At 51.1% G+C, this 12755-nt stretch overlaps 1 protein-coding gene across 3 annotated transcripts in view; it reads right to left on the bottom strand.

Moving 5' to 3' along the window:
* LOC130553785 (natural killer cell receptor 2B4-like) overlaps window positions 1–12755 on the bottom strand; it is a 50259-nt gene that overhangs the window by 24336 nt on the left and 13168 nt on the right. For 2 of the 3 annotated variants that reach the window (XM_057332928.1, XM_057332924.1), the window contains exons 3-5: window positions 8696–8953; window positions 8468–8599; window positions 1561–1601 (exon numbers count right to left, since the gene is read on the bottom strand). In XM_057332928.1, the coding sequence (XP_057188911.1) occupies window positions 1561–1601; window positions 8468–8599; window positions 8696–8953 (431 nt within the window). Of the gene's footprint in view, window positions 1–1560; window positions 1602–7264; window positions 7840–8467; window positions 8600–8695; window positions 8954–12755 lie in introns of those variants that run through there. The other variant, XM_057332925.1, reaches the window with a different exon arrangement.

Here is a 12755-nt window from a genome sequence, read left to right as displayed (position 1 = left end):
ATCGATTGAGAGTGCTTAGGCTGCTGATTATCCTCGAAATTGGGTCTCGCCGTGACGCAACGTCGAGTTGCCGAACACCGTCGTGTAGAGGGTGAGAGCGGCTGTGATAAAGAGTCAGGGGCGCCGGAGCCGGAGGGCGTCGAAGATGACCAGGGCTGCTGGGAAGCAGACGGTGCACGGGATCTCGACGGCCAGAGGGCAGCCGAGTCGCGGCAGGGGAGGATATGCTTGATATCCTCTGTCTGCTCCTTTACTGTCGAGAACTGCGGCTCGACAGTATCACCAAACAGCCCCCCCTTGCGAGATGGGTGCGTCAATAAAGCGGACTTTCTCGGCATTACTCGTCTGTGCAAGGTTCAGCCAGAGGTGTCTCTCCTGGACCACAAGTGTGGACATCGCCCGACCCAGGGCCCGCGCGGTTACCTTGGTCGCCCGTAGAGCGAGGTAGGGTGACGGTGCGGAGTTCCTGCATAAGCACTGGGTCGGTCTTACCCTCGTGGAGCTCTCTCAACGCCTTGGCATGATGGACCTGCAGGCTGGCCATAGCGTGGAGAGAGGGGACAGCTTGGCCCGCAGCAGAGTAAGCTCTCGACATCTTGGATGCCGAAAAACCTACATGCTTTGGACGGGAGTCTAGGTCGAGCCCCTGGGGGACATCGACGTATCCTCTAGCTGCCCCACCATTGAGGGAAGAAAGGGCGATGGAACTAGTTGATGTGCACGCGCCGAAGGGGGCGTTCCAGGTCGTACTAAGTTCCTCATGCACTTCCGGGGAAACACGGCACTGGGGGCGAGTACGGCTTGGAGCCGCTCTCAAACCCGAGGTACCATGTATCCAGCCGCGAGCGTTGGGAGAGGCAGTGCGGTGCACTGCAACTCAATGCCGGCGGCCCGGGAAAGCATGGCTGACATTTCGACGTCCGCTTTTTCCTGGGCTCGAGGAAGGGAGCTCCGAGGAATCGTCGGAGTCCGATGCAAGTAAGTCACCCTCCGATGCTGCAACGGACATCTCATCATCACGCACCGTTTACGAATACGTGGTTGAGGAACAAGTCGGTGGGACCGTCTCATGGGCAAATTGGTCAGACAAGCGAGACGAGGTGCGAACGGTCCGCCAATAATCCTCATATTACCCTCGCTGCTTGCAGTAGCGGATGGCAGGGCTGTAGCGCCACTGCTGTCATGGAACGGGAAGCAGACGAGGTGGTGGCTGAGTCCCGTGGGAACACAGCCACCCGTGATGCAACGTCTGAATCGTCAACCGCCTGCAATGCGGGCAGGACGTATCCACAAGGGCTGCCCCAGCGTACTGGAAGCAGACCTCGTGTCCGTCCCCCTCCTCGATGAGTGTATTGCATTTATTACCTACCCTTACCTTTTAATACCTATAGAGCATCATATTTGTTTGTCTTGGTGTTTTGGTGTCAATTATAAGCAAACAAAGAATGGTACATGGCAGCCCCCCCCAATATCGCCTGTTACCCAAAATGATACTCCATTAAGTAAAAAAAATGACGACAGTTATTATACATGAACTATGAAGAGTAAATGAAAACTTACCCCAACTCCCTCATAGACTGTATTAAAGTCCTGTTGGCCACCTAAGATGTTAAATGTAATATTACTTAACAGGATATTTAATTTTACTTTCATTATTTAATATTATTTTCTATACAAATTTAAATTACTACACAAATACTCCAGTTTATCCAGTTGAAATAAATTTGACTTTTTAACAACTTCTGATTTGTTATTTTTGGCACCAGTAAAGATTTTTTCTACAATTAAAGAAACTACTGTCTGGCTATTAGTAAATGGAAATAATTGCTTTTTTTAGGCTTAAAAGCATGATCATGGCCATTTGAATGAGGAGATAATCGTCTTGGTTACGGATGTAACCGCGGTTCCCTGATGGAGGGAACGAGACGTTGTGTCGAACCGACAGAATGGGGTTTGTCTTGAGAACCTATCATCTTCTGAGTATTTAGAAAAGGCCAATGAAAATTGGCGAATGAAATTTGCATGCCAAGAGGGAAGCCGGCGTGCTCATTCATTCACCTTTGGTCTGAGTAGCCTAAAGCATCCTCCCCCGACCGCTGGGGTGGGCGGCCAGTGTTGTGGCATGAGGGACACAACGTCTCGTTCCCTCCATCAGGGAACCGAGGTTACATCCGTAACCAAGATGTTCCCTTTCTGTCGGTCTCTCGACGTTGTGTCAAACCGACAGAATGGGGTTCCTATGGAAAACGCCACAGCACTGAGCCGCGTCACAATCTCTGCAGAGCAACATTGACTGGCCTGGGCGAGTCAGACGAACATGCTAACGCGAAATTATGACCTTCCAGTGGAGAGGAAGGGGGACCCAGAGCTTTACACAAAAGTTGGGAAGCCCCTAACACCGGCCGTCACGGGCGGAGGCCTAATTCTCTAAATGGCGAGAAGCCGCCCGGCACCGTACGGGCCGCTGGGTAAGCATTATTCCCCCCTGGGGGAAAAACGCTGCAGAGGCCACTACCTACCGTAGGGAGGAATTATTGGAGACACCACATGGTCTCACCATCAGGGGAGAACTCATGGGAAGAAAGTGCGGACAGGAGTTAGCCGCAAGGTGGGAGTCCACCTGGGGAGGTAATGGGTTGCCAAGGTGGGAACCATTCATGAGGATACATCAGACGGAACAGCCCACGGAGGGGGGGTTACCACGTCTGGAGCACTAGGTCCGGTTAGCGCTATGTGGGATAACTCAACTGTTCCCCGGCCTAAGGGGGCAGGGCTGCTCTGCCCAGCCTGTCCCCTGGAAGGGTGCTTAGTGATGGATGGAATGCCTGTTCTTTACCCGAGGGGAAAGAAGTGAGGCTGGATCGCCACTGCTCCCCCCGAAGGGGGAAGGGCTTCCGCAGGCGTACGCCCAACGGCTGCCGGTCCTACCTGTTGCCCTGCAGGACACGGACTGACACCGGTTCAACGCGGAGGTTGTAGAACCTCGCGAAGGTATTGGGCGTAGCCCAACCCGCAGCTCTGCAGATGTCTGCCAGAGAGGAGCCCTGAGCCAGTGCCTACGAGGCGGCGACACCCCGAGTGGAATGCGCCTTAACTCCTGAGGGGCAGGGGCGATCTTGCGACCGGTATGCCAAGGATATGGCATCCACGATCCAGTGAACCAATCTCTGTTTGGAGACAGCTCTCCCCTTCTGCTGACCTCCAAAACAGACAAAGAGCTGCTCAGAGCTTCTGAAGCTCTGCGTGCGGTCCAAGTAGAGGCGCAGTGCGAGTACTGGACACAACACGGAAGGGGTTGGGTCTTCCTCCCCAGTGGGGAGCGCCTGCAAGTTCACCACCTGGTCCCGAAAGGGAGTGGTGGGAACCTTGGGCAAGTAGCCGGGCCGTGGTCTCAGGATAACATGAGAGTCTCCAGGCCCGAATTCTAGGCAACCCGAGGACACAGAGAATGCTTGTAGGTCCCCTACCCTCTTGAAGGAGGCGAGCGCTACCTGGAGGGCCGTCTTTATCGACAGGCGAGAAAGATCGGCATCCCCTAGGGGCTCGAAGGGGGGCCTCTGGAGGCCCTCCAGGACCACTTCGAGGTCCCAAGAGGGAACGGGGTGCGGGCGAGGCGGATTCAACCGTCTCGCGCCCCTCAGGAACCTGGTGACCAGGTTGTGCTGACCTAGAGACTTACCAGCAACTGGATCGTGATGTGTGGCTATAGCGGCAACATACACCTTCAGTGTGGAAGGGGAGAGGTTCTTCTCAAGTCTCTCCTGGAGAAAGGACAGTACATACCTGATCGAGCATCTCCGTGGGTCTTCTCCGTGAGAAGAGCACCAGGACGAGAAGATGCGCCACTTGAAGGCATACAATCTCCTAGTGGCCGGGGCTCTAGCCTGAGTGAGGGTCTCTACCACCGCCGGGGGTAGGTCGCTCAGGATCTCCTCGTCCCGTCCAGGGGCCAGACATGGAGGTTCCAGAGGTCTGGCCTGGGATGCCAAAACATGCCCTTCCCCTGAGAAAGGAGGTCCTTTCGGCCAGGGGGGAGTTGTTGTCAGGCGCACCAGCTCTGAGAACCAAGTCCGGTTGGGCCAATAGAGCGCAACTAGTAGCACTTGGTGCTCCTCTTCCCTGACCTTGCACAGGGTCTGTGAAATGAGGCTCACTGGGGGGAAGGCGTTCTCACTCTTGTCCCGCGGCCAGCTGTGCGCAAGGGCATCCGTACCGAGGGGACCGTCGGATAGGGAGTACCAAAGCGGACAATGGGTGGAGTCCGGGGAGGCAAACAGGTCCACCTGCGCCTGGCCGAACTGCTCCCATATGAGCTGAACCGCGTGAGGGTGGAGTCGCCACTCTCCGCGAGGTGACCACTGACGAGAGAGCCGGTCTGCTGTCTGGTTCAGGTCGCCCGGGATGTGTATGGCTCGCAGGGAGCTGATCACCTGCTGACTCCACAGGAGGAGGCGTCGGGCGAGTCGTGTTAGCTGCCGTGAACGAACGCCACCCTGGTGGTTGGTATACGCCACGGCAGCTGTGCTGTCCGACCGGACCAGCACGTGCCTGCCCTGCACGAAGGGTTGGAACCTCTTCAGAGCAAGTAGCACAGCCCACAACTCTAGGCAGTTGATATGCCAACGCAGGCGGGGGCCCGTCCACCGCCCCGACACTGCGTGCCCGTTGCATACAGCACCCCAGCCCTGAAGGGAGGCATCCGTCGTTACCACGATGTGCCTTGATACCTGCCCTAGGGGACCCCTCCCGTAGGAAGGCCATAGACACACAAGAGGTCAGGGTGCGCCGGCAGAAAGGCGTGATGACCATACGCCTGCTGCCGGTGTGCCACGCTCTCCAAGGAACTCGAATCTGTAGCCAGTGTTTGAGCGGTCGCATGTGCATCAAGCCGAGGGGGACCACCCCCGCCGAGGAGCCTCTGAAATTGTTTCAGGGAGACCGCTGGCTGCCTGAAATGCTTCAGGCAGTGTAACACTCACCGGGCGCGCTCTGTAGTCAGTCGCGCTGTCATGGAGACGGAGTCGAGTTCCATACCGAGAAAGGAGATGCTCTGCTCGAGGGAGAGCTTGCTCTTTTCTCAGTTGACCTCTAGTCCCAACTGATCTAGGTGCCGGAGCACCAGGTCCCTGTGTGTACACAACAGATCTTGCAAGTGAGCCGAGATGAGCCAGTCGTCAAGATAGTTGAGTACCCGCACACCTTCTTCCCTGAGGGGAAGGAGGGCGGCTTCCACGACCTTCGTAAAGACCCGTGGAGACAGGGACAGACCGAAGGGGAAGACCCTGTACTGATATGCCCATCCCTCGAACGCGAATCACAGGAACGGCCGGTGTCGAGGGAGGATCGAGACATGAAAGTACGCGTCCTTCAGGTCGATTGCCATGAACCAGTCCTGACGCCTGACGGACGTCAGGATGCGCTTCTGCGTGACCATCCTGAAAGGCAGCTTGTGTAGGTGTCTGTTCAGAACACGCAGATCCAAGATAGGGCGCAACCCTCCGCCTTTCTTGGGGACAATGAAGTACGGGCTGTAGAACCTGCTGAACATCTCGGCCTGTGGGACGGGCTCGATCGCTCCCTTCACCAGAAGGGAGGCGACCTCCGTCCGCAGTACATTGGCATCTCTGCCTCTGACTGAGGTAAAAAGGACGCCCCGGAACTTGGGCGGACGTGTAGCGAACTGAATCGCGTAGCCGAGACGTATCGTCTTCCTCAGCCAGCCTGACAGTCTGGGAAGCTGAGACCAAGCTCCCAGAAACCGACACAGGGGGACTAAAGGTTTGATCTGCTTCATCGCCCCCGCGGAGGGTGGTTCGATGGCTAGCAGTACGGATTCCTTGCCGGGGGAGGACCCCCGGGGAGGAGATCAGCTGTGCTGTTTTTCCTACCTGGCAATTGTCCAGCTCAACGCACTGTCTGTCTGAGAGTGCTGAAGGCTGGTGTTTATACTCGACATTGCGCTTCGCCGTGACGCAACGTCGAGTTGCCGTCCACCGTCGACAAGAGGGTGGGAACGGCTGTGAAAACCCAGAGAGAGAGGAAGCTCTTTTTGTGAGGAAGTGGGCGCTGGCCCCCCAGGGGGGACCAGCTGATGGTAAGACGGGGCAGGAACCGTCCCTATCCGACCCAGCGATGGAGTGGCTGGAATCGGGCCCGGTGGTAGTCTCAATCTCCCTGGGGTCTCTCCCTCAGGGCCGCTTCTGCTTCCGCGACGGCTGCTGACGGGGAGGCGGTTTCCTCTTCGACGTCCTTTTCCGGGAGGCAGCCTGAGAAGGGGGCACTGGAGCCGGAACCGAAGTCGAAGAGGGCCGAGGCTGCTGGGAAGCAGACGCTGCTCGGGATCTCGAAGGCCTGACGGCGGCCGAGTCATGGCGGGGCAGAATGTGTCTGATTGCCTCCATCTGCTTCTTCACCGTCGAGAACTGCTGAGAGAAATCCTCAACGGTGTCACCAAACAGCCCTCCCTGCGAGATGGGGACATCGAGAAAGCGAACCTTCTCGGCGTCCCGCATCTGCGCAAGGTTGAGCCAGAGGTACCTCTCTTGGATCACCATGGTGGACATCGTCCGACCCAAGGCCCGTGCTGTCACCTTAGTCACCCGTAGAGCGAGATCGGTGGCGGTACGGAGTTCCTGCATTACCGTTGGGTCGGTCTTGCCCTCGTAGAGCTCCTTCAACGCCTTGGCCTGATGGACCTGCAGGATGGCCATGGTGTGGAGGGAGGAGGCGGCCTGACCTGCAGCCGTGTAAGCCTTCGACACCAGAGATGCCGAAAACTTAAACGCCCTGGATGGGAGTCTAGGCCGAGCCCTCCAGGTGGCCGCTGTCTGCGGGCACAGGTGCACCGCGACAGCATGCTCCACCTGGGGGATCTCGACATAGCCCCTGGCCGCCCCACCATCGAGGGAAGTAAGGGCGACTGAGCCTTTCTGGATGGAACGGGCTGTGAGGGGCGCGTTCCAAGTCTTACTCAGCTCCTCATGCACCTCCGGGAAGAACGGGACCGGAGCTGGGCACGGCTTGGAGCCGCGCTCAGACCCCAGGTACCACGTATCCAACCGCGAGCGCCGGGGGTAAAGGCGGTGCTGTGCACTGCAGCCCAATGCTCGCGGCGGACCGTAAAAGCATGGTTGACATCTCAACGTCCGCTTCCTGGGCTCGACCCCCCGGGGGAGGGAGCTCCGAGGAATCGTCGGGGTCGGATGCCAAAAGATCGCCCTCCGATGCTGTGATCGACATCTCATCTTCGTCACGCACTTCCGAGTACGTGGCGGAGGAACAAGATGGGGTAGGACCATCTTTTGAGGGATGGTCAGACAAGCGAGATGGGGCGTGAACGGTCCGTGAGCCTGCGGCTGGTGGGTTAACGTTCACAGTGATCCCCATATCACCCCCGGTGTTAACAGAAACGGGCGGCAGGGCCGTAGTCACTGCCTTCACGGATCGGGTAACAGACGAGGTGGTGGCTTTATCCATGAAGAATACCGCCACCCGTGACCGCAACGTCTGGATAGGCATCCGCCCGCAGTGCGGGCAGGATGTATCCACGAATCCACGGAGACCCAAACACCTGAGACAGACATCGTGTCCATCCCCTTCCTCAATGAGCGCGTCGCTCCCAAGAGAACAGCGGGACATGCCACGCTGGAGAAATTTGCTCTTTTAGAAAAAAAGAAGAATTGCTCAGACACTTCCGGAACTGCCGAGACACCCAGGGGAAAGTCGCTGCAGGAAGGGACCGTCCGCTGCACCACGTCGTAGATTTCCAGCAGGATAGGACCAGCGAAGATCTGGATAGGATCAGCGAAGATCTGGAGATGCTCATCAGATGCTTAGGCTCTGAAGAACAAAAGGTGAATGAATGAGCACGCCGGCTTCCCTCTTATACCCGGACATCCGGGGAGGAGCCCGGCATGCAAATTTCATTCGCCAATTTTCATTGGCCTTTTCTAAATACTCAGAAGATGATAGGTTCTCAAGACAAACCCCATTCTGTCGGTTCGACACAACGTCGAGAGACCGACAGAAAGGGAACATATAGTTATCTCAAACATGGCACAAAACATTGTGCATCAGTAAAACTTTGTAACCGATTGTATTACTGCTTTTTAGATTTATAGCTTATTATAGATTTTAAAGTCTAAAAAATGTTTTTAACTTCATTTTACTGTCCTATATTACAATGTGTTGATGAAACACTTCTAGCTAGTTTAAAGAAAATACTGTGACGTTTTCTGTAACTCTGCAAGGAAGGTCATATGTTTTAAATCCCAGTAAACACTACAAACATAATGAACATTAGTTGCTTTGGACAAATGTTTTGTCTGCCAAAAGCGTAAAAATGTAAATTAAATTTATGTTGTGGAGGTTACTTGTAGGTTCTACAGAAGTGTCAGTTGTTATTGTATAATAAGGTTTTGTTTACACTACCTTTGACAAGGTTTATATTAAATCTACAAAAATATACCTTTATATCTTTTCCAACAGCAGTGAGCGACCAAAGCAAACCCAGCCATAATAACCACACCGCCGACAACACAGCCAATCACTAAGTTGAGATGATTTGTGTGAGCTTCGTGCTTTTTTGGATCATCTCGATCTGCAGTAACAATTAATTCAAACTATGGTTTAAAGTCATTTAATTTATCAGATAGATGATAATCACGTTTTGAAAAGTTTAGCAGCAGGAATTTACCTTCACAAAGCCGTGTAATGTTTGTTTCATATTTTTCCCAGCTGACAGGGTTGCTATTGTTACAGATGATGTTTTTTCCACTGCAGATCAGGATGATTGTGTACTTCTCATGTGAGGTCCCGTTCCCTGGAGAGCAGCTGCCATTATAATAGGTAGAGGTGATTGTGAGGTTATGGCCTTTACATGTGATGTTCCCAGTACAGGAGTCACTGCTTAACTGGTAAGGGATGATGGTAAGAAGAGGAGCCTCCACTTTATCTAAAACACATGTGCAAGAGTATAAAGACACATTAAACAGAGTAATAAGCTGCAGACGTATCTTATGTATCAAATATTGTTTATTTTTCCAAGTATTCTTTCAACAGGCCCTGGTGTTATATTTACTATTTAGAAAGTGGCTTCTATTATTGCAGCTGATGTGGAAATATTATTCAGTTAGATTTAATTCAGTAGAAGTATGATTTAATTACCAATATAATCAATAAGTGTTTTCTTTCATTAAATCATTAAGCTGTGTGCTTTTATCTCATGTGCTTGCTATTTTACTCAGTGGAAAAAACTGTGATAAAAATAGAGTGTGTGTGACAAGCCGAGCGAAACCACAATGAGGAACTCACACAGAGTTGCATGAATAAAAAACAGGATGTGGGTTAAACTGACAGAACATTTAGTTCTGCTAGGAGGGCAAAATAACTGCTAAAGAGTCACACAGAGAAGGAATGTTATGAATTAATCCAATGCATATGTTTTAAGTATAATCATGAGTTTTGATGTGTTTTATTGAATCATAGGATTAAGAAACAACGCTGCATAATTAAAGTATTAGAGGATTGAGTTTTTTGCTGAAAGTATTTTGACATGTTGTCTTGTCACATGAAACTGTCTCTAGGGGACACTTCCTGAAACTAGCAACTGACCGCAGGGTGCAAAAGATGTGTTGCAAAAGATGTTGTTTTGCAGGAACTAACCCAGAAGGATGGAGTCAGATATACGTGGTGCACGGTGATTGGTTGCCAAGGAGCAATACTCCCTAGAGACAAAGGAGGAGTCAGAAGATGAGAACGACGTCAAATACTGAATAAATATGTGTGTTTTTGAATAATCTGGGTTGTTGGCTTGTGGTGGAGTGAGGAGATCGTCTGACAACCCAAAGCTTTGTTACTCCTTTTTACATCTGATAATAAACTTCTAATCGATTTTGGAGAACGTCTCTGTGCAAATTTTTGAACATGCAGGACTGCCTCAAAAGTCCAACATTAAGGGGATCCGGCCTCATGAAGGGAAAAGAGGGAGTAGTGGCACAATTTACTGACAGAAGAGCAGATGAAATGGTATGAAATGTCTGATACAGCTGCACACACGTCTCTGTAGCATTACATCTCGAAACATGAAGCTAGGGAGCTGGCAACATGACTAAGAGGCTGTTAGCAGCTAATGATTGGAAACCCACAGAAACATGGGGTATCCTGTATTCAGACACACAAAAAGCATATTGGGTGCAAGACCAAACAGAAGACACAGGGGTGTTGACACACAAACAGATCTCTAGATGCCATGGTAGGGAACAGACAGACGCTGACGGAGCAGAAAATATGATTGACACATTGCCAGATAATTTATGGTCCCAGGGACCAACTGATGTAGGATTTTGCAACATACCACCAGTTAGCTTTAAGTTAAACACCACCAAAGCCATTTGGGTCCCTCAGTACCGCAACAAACCAGAAGCAGAAGAAGGTGTAGCCACCACTGTTTCCGGACTGATTGAAAAGGGAGTGATAACCCCTTATAGGTCCAATTGGAACACACCAATTTTTCCAGTGCCTAAACCAGGCACCAACAAGTACAGGTTGGTACATGATTTACGCCAGATAAATTCCATTGTAGCAACACCTACAATGACAGTACCAAATCCTTACACAGCATTGTCTGAAATCACTCCAGCACATCAATGGTTTACATGCATTGATTTGGCAAATGCTTTTTTCTGCATTCCCATTGCAGAAGACTGCAAACAATTTTTGGCTTTCACGTACAGAGGATGCCAATATTCTTACAACAGACTACCACAAGGGTATATTTTGTCACCAGGAATTTTCAATCATGTCTTAAAACAGCAGCTACAGGACTGTAGCTTACCCGAGAACTGTGTCATGATCATGTATGTCGACGACCTACTTTTGGCAGCCACAACAGAAAAGGCGTGCCTGGAAGCTACCAGACTGGTGTTACTTAAACTGTACAGATCTGGTTTCAAAGTAAGCAGGGAGAAACTGCAAGTAGGCAGACCTTGTGTTACATTTTTAGGTCGGCTGATTACAGCATTTGGTTCAACACTGACAGGAACACAGAGGCAGAGTATCTTGAGTCATCCTAAGCCAACCACTGTGAAAGACATGTTGTCATTTTTAGGCCTCACAGGATTTAGCAGACATTACATCCCTATGTATGTCTCACTGACTGCACCCTTGAGACAATTAATCAAAGAACAGGGAATGAAGAATCTGAAAGCAGAACTTCAATGGACACAAGAGGCTGAACGGACGTTTATTGACCTCAAGACGCAACTAGCACATGCCATGCATCTAAATTGTGCTAACTATGATCTACCTTTTTTCCTGGATGCCTCAGAATCTGGAACCAGTGCGCATGGTGTGCTCTTTCAGAGAGACCTGGGTAAGAGGAAAATATTGATGTATGCCAGTGTACTACTAGATTGTGTAGAACAAAGACAACCACTTTGATCTCGTTTTGCAGCCGGCTTGGCTAAAGTAGTGCATAAAACCGAACATATTGTCATGGGTCATCCGTTAACAATTTTGACCACACATTCCATCATGTCATTTGTTAAATCATCATCCTTTACGTTTTCACCACTGAGACAGAGAAGAATAGCTAAGATTTTGACCAGCCCGAATCTCACATACACTCATGAGGGCATCAACATGGCTGACTTGATGGTAGATGGACAGCCAAATGATTGCGCTCCCATCACCGAAAAGGCATCCAAAATAAGAACAGATCTGTCCGCAGTGCCATTGACAACCCCACCGCCAGTTATGACATTGTTCACAGATGGTTGTTGTTTCAGAGCAGAGGATGGGAGCCTGAAGGCAGCCTATGCAGTAGTTGAACAGGTGGGAAGCTCATTAGTGACAAGAGATGCAGGGAAGTTAGAAGGAAAACAGTCAGCACAAAGAGCTGAAATGATAGCAGTAACAAGAGCCCTTCATTACGCTGGTGAGACTCGTGTGAACATATATTCCGATTCAGCATATGTTGTAACAGCTGTCCACGTGGAATTGCCCTTATGGCAGAGATGTGGGTTCACCACATCAACAGGTCGACCAATTACACATGCATGTGAAGCCAGGGACCTTTTAGAGGCCCTGATGATACCCAAAGAGGTAGCAGTTATTAAATGTCCAGGACCTTCCAAAAATGATTCCCCTATCACTGATGGAAACAATGCAGCTGATCTAGCTGCCAAAACTGCAGCTGGCTATGTTGCAACTCAGCAGGTGGTGAGATCAGATAGAGCCTGTAGTGATCTTTTGCCTCGTTTCACTCGAGAATATTTGGTCAAAGAACAACAGAAATCTGCCCCTGAAGAACAATCAGTCTGGTTGCAGCATGGAGGTATATGCTCGCCAGATGGTCTATGGCAAGCGCCAGACGGACGTCCGGCATTGCCTGTCTCTCTGACCGGTTCAATCTTGACTCAAGCTCATGGTCTCAGCCATGTCAATGACAAACAGATGATGCGTGCTCTTGAACATTGGTGGCATCCATTCTTGCAATCAATGGTGTCAGGTCACGTGACAAGTTGTTCTATCTGTCGGGAACATAATGTGAAACCCAGCATCAAACCAAAGAAAGGTTCATTTCCTTTGACATCAGGCCCAGGGGAAGAGATTGTGATTGATTTCACAGACATGATCACAAAAGTACATGGTAAACGCTATGTTTTGGTGATTGTTGATTATTTCACTGGTTGGCCTGAAGCGTATCCTGTCGGCCGAGAGGACAGTACGGCCATGATAAAGTGTCTAATCAACCA

The sequence above is a fragment of the Triplophysa rosa genome, linkage group LG5, assembly GCF_024868665.1.
Source record: "Triplophysa rosa linkage group LG5, Trosa_1v2, whole genome shotgun sequence".
NCBI lineage: Eukaryota > Metazoa > Chordata > Actinopteri > Cypriniformes > Nemacheilidae > Triplophysa > Triplophysa rosa.
This window is presented reverse-complemented; position numbering and strand designations above follow the sequence as displayed.